Here is a 7,442-nt window from a genome sequence, read left to right as displayed (position 1 = left end):
TAAACTTATATTAAAGTTTTTCTTCATTACCCATTTAAGCCGTCTCCAGCCATTATTTTCACAATGTATGCCCTCTGATGTTTAGTTACCAGTTATTAAAAAGGTTTTGCCATAGTCTTCACAGCTGTATTGTTTTACCCCAGTGTATACTGTTTGATAACCACCAGTTCTAAATTGTAATGTTTTCCACACACTACACAACTATATGGTTTTTCCACAGTGTGTATTCCCTCATGTCTTTTAAGTTCATTATTACTTCCAAATTCTTTACAACACAGCACATGAGTGTATGAGTGTTTCCAGCATGTGTCCTCACATGTTGCTTTAAATGAGTATTTCTTGTATATTTTTTGCCACACACAACACAACTGTATGGTTTCTCCCCAGTGTGTGTACTCTTATGTCTTTTAACTTGACTATTGGTTCTAAATTCTTTACCACACACTACACAACTGTATGGTTTCTCCCCAGTGTGTGTCCTATCATGTCTCTTGAGTTCACTACTTCTTACAAATGTTTTATCACACACTACACAACTGTATGGTTTCTCCCCAGTGTGCCTCCTCACATGTTGCTTCAGGTGAGTGTTTGTTGTAAAATGCTTGCCACACTCTTCACAAGTGAATGGTTTCTCACCATTATGTATTCTCTGATGTTCTTTAAGATGACCTTTACTTATAAACAGTTTACCACACACTACACATTTGTATGGTTTCTCCCCAGTGTGTGTCTTCAGATGTCTCTTTAGGTTACTATTTCTTCCAAATGTTCTGCCACTGACATCACAACTGTATTGTTTCTCTCCTGTATGTATTCTCTGATGTGCTTTAAGATTACTACTTTTCCTAAATTGTCTGCCACACACAACACAACCGTGTGATTTTGTCACAGTGTGTATCCTCTGATGTCTGTTTAGGTTGCCATTTCTTGCAATTTTTTTGCCACAGACTTCACAACTGTATTACTTCTCCCTAGTATGTGCTCTCTGATGTAACTTAAGATGGCCATCAGTTCTAAATTGCTTGCCACACAATACACAACTGTACGGTCTCTCTCTCTACGAAGGGAAACTGTGCATCTTTTCTGGTTATTTCCTTCTGAATACGTTTTTTTAAATATGTTACAACTACTGGATTTCAGCAAGTTACATCTTTTTGTCTTGGTAAAGAAAGACTTTTTTGTAGAAAGATGGCATCCAGAAATATCCTTTCCATGACCATTGTTCACACAAGTCTCTGAACCTACAATTGAAATAAATAAATAAATAAATAATTAATATGTACATACATATATGTTGGTGTGTGTACAACACATATGAATTTACAAGTTTCGTGAAGATTTTTTAAAATGCTTGAAAAAGTATAAGCTGAAAAATATATTAAAATCAACTTACACTTTAAAACTAAACATAATATATAAACTGATGCTTGTGATCTTAGTTCCTTCAGCTAAAGTTTTTATTTGTAAGGAAACATTTCTATTGATTGTAATTTGTTTGTTGGATTTCACATAAATCTACTTGAAGGTTATCTGCACTAGACATCCCTAATTTAGCAGTGATAGACTAGAGGGAAGGCAGCTAGTCATCACCACCCACCATCTACTTTTAGTATACTCTTATCAGACCAAAGAGTGATATTTGACAGTACCCACAGTACCAAATAAGGAAATAGTGGGATATAAAGACTAAATGCTGATAAAAAAAATAACACTACAAACAAATGTAAACTAGAGAATATGTTTGTTTAATTTCAAGTGATATTTTGATTAGAAATGCTCTTCTCACGAGTGTTAGCCAAACTAGAACAAAGATGGTCTATACTGCAAATGTATAATGATCATATAGAGCATTTCTAATGGAGTATGTGCATGATTTTAGAGACAAATAAATATATACAACTAGTGAAGAACTTGAAACAGAAAATATACATATATATATATATATATTCCACAAAAAATTAATATAATATCAAAAACTAGATAAAGACAACTAAGCAGAAACAATGCATTACTGGGTAACTATGTGGTACATGACATATAGCAGAAGGTTAGTATTCTCAAGTAACTGACATTGTAGTCACACAGGTTGAAACATTTTGGCACAGGTCCATCTAGGTCATGATTTTCAATGCTGAAGTGTTCATGTGCTTGTTCTGCTAGCATGTAGCCAGTTTATCCTATGTAAAGTTAGCCATAGTTTAAAAATAATGCTGTAACTTAAGTACTAGATGTACTGTGAGAGGATACAAGTTCACTGTACAGCAATAAACCTAAATGAAAGATGTGCATAGGTTAGAAGTTGAAGCTGTTAAGATAAATAACTGTAATTGTCTGTTATAACCTGCCACCATTTTTTACTTTATTTCATATTTTTCATCTTTATATTTCATCATAAATTGACAATTTCACTACAATTATTGTTAGGTTAAAGAAACTAAGAGATAAGATTTAAAGTTTTACACACAAACTTGATATTCATTTAGAAGGTTCTTGAGGTTAAGTAATTGAAATATGAAAACTATACAATGAAAACAAATATTTTCATTCTTAGCATGAAAAATCACTCAAACTGACTCAGTAAAGGCTTCAGAAATCCACAGACAAATCAATTAAAACATTTTATTGAAAAATCTGATTTTTTTGTGTATAGCAGATTTGTAAGTTTTACTAAAAGTTTGCCAAATTATTCCATTAAGAATTATAGCATGTAAAGTTTCATGGTCCCATAGTGACTATAAGGTTGGTCAAATTGACCAAGTCCATATGTATACAGTTAATGCTAAAAACATTTTATACATTGAGACTGATACAACAATTCACTTCCTACTCAAAAACTGCACCTCAGAGGCATTTATCAATATTTAATGTTTTACTGTACCTGTGTGGTTTACATTGTCTCTCTACAAAATCACTATGAGTTATCATTAAACCATAGTAATCACATGCTCGACTTGTTTACCTGAGGTGCCATTTAATCAAATAATGTACCTATAAATTTATAATACCTCTTCAACATTAATATTTGTATTTAGTCATGGTAGATTTGGCACATAATACCCTTTCATCACTAAACACCTGTTTGACCATGACTAGCATAAACATTGGATATTTTGAACTTTTCTTAAATATGAAAGTTCTGAAACAGTCTACAAAAATGGCTCACTTTATCAGACATTTCAGAATCTCCAACTTAAATAAACACAGCAACAGGTGGTCATTGTTAGTACAGACAACAAAGATACATAAGCTGATATATATATATATATATAAAGCACATTGCAAATCATACAAAAATTAACTCTAAACTAACACAAGAACTGTTAAGGACCTTACAAAAGAAAAAGGTGTGCTGTTCTTTTGTGTGGAGAATAAGAAAGACAGTGATGAAAATGCCATGTTTTATACTGAACTCCCATATGTTGCTACATTTAATGTTTAGTTAGACTTAAAAAAGAATGGCTACTTACTGATGTGGAAAGTTTGTTTTTGTTTTGTTTTGAATTTTGCGTAAAGCTACACGAAGGCTATCTGCGCTAGCCGTCCCTAATTTAGCAGTGTAAGACTAGAGGGAAGACAGCTAGTCATCACTACCCACTGCCAACTCATGGGCTACTCTTTTGTTGATGAATAGAGGGATTGACTATTACATTATAATGCCCCTGTGGCTGAAAGGGCTAGCGTGTTTGGTCGGACAGGGATTCAAACCCGCGATCCGCATATTGTAAGTCGAGCTCCCTAACCACCTGGCCATGCCATACAAGTGTGGAAAGAAAACAAAAAATTGTGTTGGAATGTGTGGATATACTTGCTACATTACTGTTGTTGCCATACAATTCTAGCCATCAGTTTATTGAACACTATGTTACTGTTGTTACCGTACAATTCTAGCCATCAGTTTATTGAACATTACATTACTGTTGTTACCATACAATTCTAGCCCTCAGTTTATTGAACACTACCTTACTGTTGTTGCTATACAGTTCGAGCCCTCAGTTTATTGAACACACTTTTTATGTTAATGAGTGATTAAACACAAAACTGACCATTATTAATGTTCATGTTTAGGTGAAACTGACATATTGTTCAACTATGGCATCATTTCACAGAAATAAAAAGTGTATTATAGATATCACAACTCTAATGCTTATTCCCATACTATACAGCTAATTTGTTTGATTAATAGTCATTTTTGAATGTAGAGGAAATCTAATTAGTTTCTTATTAAGATGCTTCTTGACCAAGAAACTGTGACCAATCACTTTTTGAGTATCTTAACTAAGGTGACTAAGGTTTCTACCACAGAATTTCCAGGAGATATTAAGCAGCACCACACAAATCTAACATTAATTCTGAATAAAATTTTGTATTATACAGTATATTTTAGCATGATTACTTAACTCAATATAAAAATAAAACTTTTCTACTAAGTAGTGTGTCTACATCCACATGGTTAATGAATATAATTCTTGATAACTATATATTTAATTCTAACTTAGAATTAACTTGTTCTATTTCTTCTTTTGGTTCATTTTCTTTTTTCCAACTCATAACATCTTCTTCTGAAGAATCTAGAGCTTCGTCACCACTCTCGCTGAACTTAGAAATAATGCCATCTTGTGGCGAATCACCAGGATTCTTGGTGTTTACTTGAACAAATGTGTTCTAAAACAAAAAAGAACAAATATGAAATAATAATAATAAATAATTAGTGTTGTGAAAAAAGAATATGAATATTCAAATCTTTCCAATTTACTAATTGAAAAATACAAATAGTTAGAGCTGGCATTTCTGCCTTAGAATGACATCTCATAAGTTTCCTTAGAAAGACAAACAATATTGCTACAACAAAAAGTATTTGAATAAATAAAACAGTATCAGTAACTAATATATGTGATAGTGATAACACAACTATATGGATTTCTCCCACATTGTACATCTTTTTCCCCAAGATATACAGACAATTCACTTTATTTACCATAAATTTGTAGTTTCTTATGAACAAGGCCACTCGGGTGTCTTTTTGACATACATAATATGATCAATCACTTTTTTAAAGTATCTTAATAATATGACTACAGCCTCCTTATTGTGATTGACTCATACCAAACAAATATAACATGAATAAGCCATAAAATAAAATCATTTTATAAAAATTGTACATTATTAATAAACATGTTTATTAGAAAAAGTATTTGTTATATTTTGACAAAAAACATAAGAATGATGGAATGTAAAACATATCATAGGTACAAATCTCAACCCTATCATGAATGCTAAGCACCTTTCAGGTGTCAGAAGTACACCTCCATATCATATTCCAAAATGTAAGTAAAAATCTTAATTTTAACTGTATTTCTACAAGTTGTAACTCAAAATAATTTTTTAAATAATATATTTGTCATTTTGTAACATCTACTTTGCCTAATTCACAAATAAAAATGAAAAACATGTTAAAATTTCATTTCGGCATACCTCGAGGAATTTTGCCAGTAAACAATGCATTTGTAATTTTTGTTTTATACATTTTCTATCCATCCTATAGTACAGGCTATATGTGCTAATAAACTATCATCATTAGAGATATTATCTACATCTTGTTTCTCAAGTGATATGACTTTTCTTTTACTGCTTTTATCAGTACATGGCTTGGTTCCAACCAGTTTAAGACATCAACTTGTGAAGTTTGAACAATTACCAATTTAAAACAGCTATGAGAAAAGTTTAAATATAACTGGATTGAGTTGGAAATTGACTCACATCAATGTAGAGTAAATAAAGATAGTTTTGTTAGATTTAGTAAGTTTAGTAGATGATAGCAAAATATTCTGATGACTAAATCATGATTTATTGAATGTTATTGTATTAAAACAATACATATAAATAACAGATTATCATTTAATGAAAAATCTGTATTTCATAGATATAAATTTATCTCAACCAATATCATTATTTGTTTGCTTTTTTAGCTCAAAGCCACACAACATGGTGAATCAAACACTGAATTTTAGTGTTGAAAGTCCGTAAGCTTCCCATTGACCGACTGGGGTAGCACTGCTAGCAAATATATTGTTATCTAGCTGACAAAGGTAATGGTGAGGACATTTTGAAACGTGAGACCGAGTCACCAATAAAACACAAAAAATTTTAAAATATGAATTTAATAATTATGAAGCTAATATTTAATATACAAACCACCTTAACAAATAATAATAATTTTAGCATTTATAATATTCTTTTTTCCACTTTTTGAATTAACATAAAAAGTTTTAAGTAGATGATACAAGAAGTTTAGAAAATGTTTGGAAGAACAGAATTTTTCTTTATGGAATATAAAAATTTAAGTTTACCACCAGTACGAAAATCAATTGTTGGTTTTGCAACTTATTTAATGTTTACAGTCGTAAAGTTCACATACATAAAAACACGAGCTTTACAAAGACAATCTAATGGTGGAAATAACAGGTATTTTGTGAATATCTGAAACATCTGTGCTTCAGATTTTCAATGCTTAATCTTTAATTCCTAATTTTTTTATCAAAACATAGCAGTAACCACCTTCCTAATTTTACCATGGTGACCTTTTTAATCCATGTATTCTTGCTTATATGTTATGATTAATTCAGTTCTATAATTAATTCTGTCATGTACTTTCATGATCTTAAAGGAAAACAAACTGCCTCTATCAAATTTAGTTTATCTGATTTTAAATGTTATAAATATCAAACATCTTAAAAAATTCCATCTTAAAAATCCCATTAGTGAGATTTCCATTTGGAAAGTCTACAAGCTGACAGCTTCAACATGTATGTGTTTATAGTACCATGTTGTAAGCTTTCTTCAGCATATGAAGCAATAACAGAATATTCTGTGACATAATGAAGTCTTATTGAGTTCAGGAACAATTTGCCAGAGTCTGTTGTCAGTGAGTAAATTGGAAAGAAGAAATATATTCATTGTTTTGAGTGGATCTTGTTAATGAGGGCTCCATGAATTTTTTGCAATCATCATGTCACATCATGGAGCACATGCTTTCTTCAACACTGTCCACACCTACATCATTCACAAAACTGTAAGACTTCATTCTCAACTTCTCCCACATTTAAATGCATGATATTTATTCCTTCCTTTGAATACTCTGGTTCAAAACTATAACCAGTAATCCCTAATGTATCTAGCAGTTACTTTATCACAAAGCCTCCAAGCTAACTGAATACAAAACTCAATCAGCTGCAAACCGTAATAGACTTGGTGATGTCACAGACATGCAAAACATGCCCATTTCCAGTGTAGCAAAGAATTAATTTAGCCATATCTTGAAAATTAATAAACTGATTACCAAGTATATTTGGTAGATTTTACTTTCACTTCAGACATTTATTTAATGTGTATGAAAACAACAATTCATTTCCCTTTGCTGAGAATGTCCCCTAAGTGGCTTTCTT

The 7,442-nt window shown here is 31.4% G+C and overlaps 1 protein-coding gene and 1 long non-coding RNA gene across 9 annotated transcripts in view; both read right to left on the bottom strand.

The window, feature by feature from the left end:
• Positions 1 to 7: 7 nt before the first annotated feature.
• Positions 8 to 7,442, bottom strand: part of LOC106459154 (zinc finger protein 845-like) — a 38,296-nt gene continuing 30,861 nt past the window's right edge. The window contains exons 9-11 of the mRNA XM_013918748.2: positions 4,504 to 4,662; positions 996 to 1,057; positions 8 to 956 (exon numbers count right to left, since the gene is read on the bottom strand). Coding sequence (XP_013774202.2) covers positions 194 to 956; positions 996 to 1,057; positions 4,504 to 4,662 — 984 coding nt within the window. The 3' untranslated portion in view covers positions 8 to 193. The remainder of the gene's footprint in view (positions 957 to 995; positions 1,058 to 4,503; positions 4,663 to 7,442) is intronic.
• The window catches only part of LOC106459160, a 17,422-nt gene continuing 13,530 nt past the window's right edge, over positions 3,551 to 7,442 (bottom strand). For 4 of the 8 annotated variants that reach the window (XR_002610517.1, XR_002610518.1, XR_002610512.1 and 1 more), the window contains exon 5: positions 3,551 to 4,662. This is a non-coding gene — a long non-coding RNA (uncharacterized LOC106459160). The remainder of the gene's footprint in view (positions 4,663 to 7,442) is intronic. The other 4 variants (XR_002610516.1, XR_002610515.1, XR_002610513.1 and 1 more) reach the window with 3 other exon arrangements.

Source organism: Limulus polyphemus, unplaced genomic scaffold (genome assembly GCF_000517525.1).
Source record: "Limulus polyphemus unplaced genomic scaffold, Limulus_polyphemus-2.1.2 Scaffold569, whole genome shotgun sequence".
NCBI classification, from domain to species: Eukaryota; Metazoa; Arthropoda; class Merostomata; order Xiphosura; family Limulidae; genus Limulus; species Limulus polyphemus.
The sequence above is the reverse complement of the archived record's forward strand: the minus strand, read 5'-3'. Positions and strand labels throughout refer to the sequence as shown.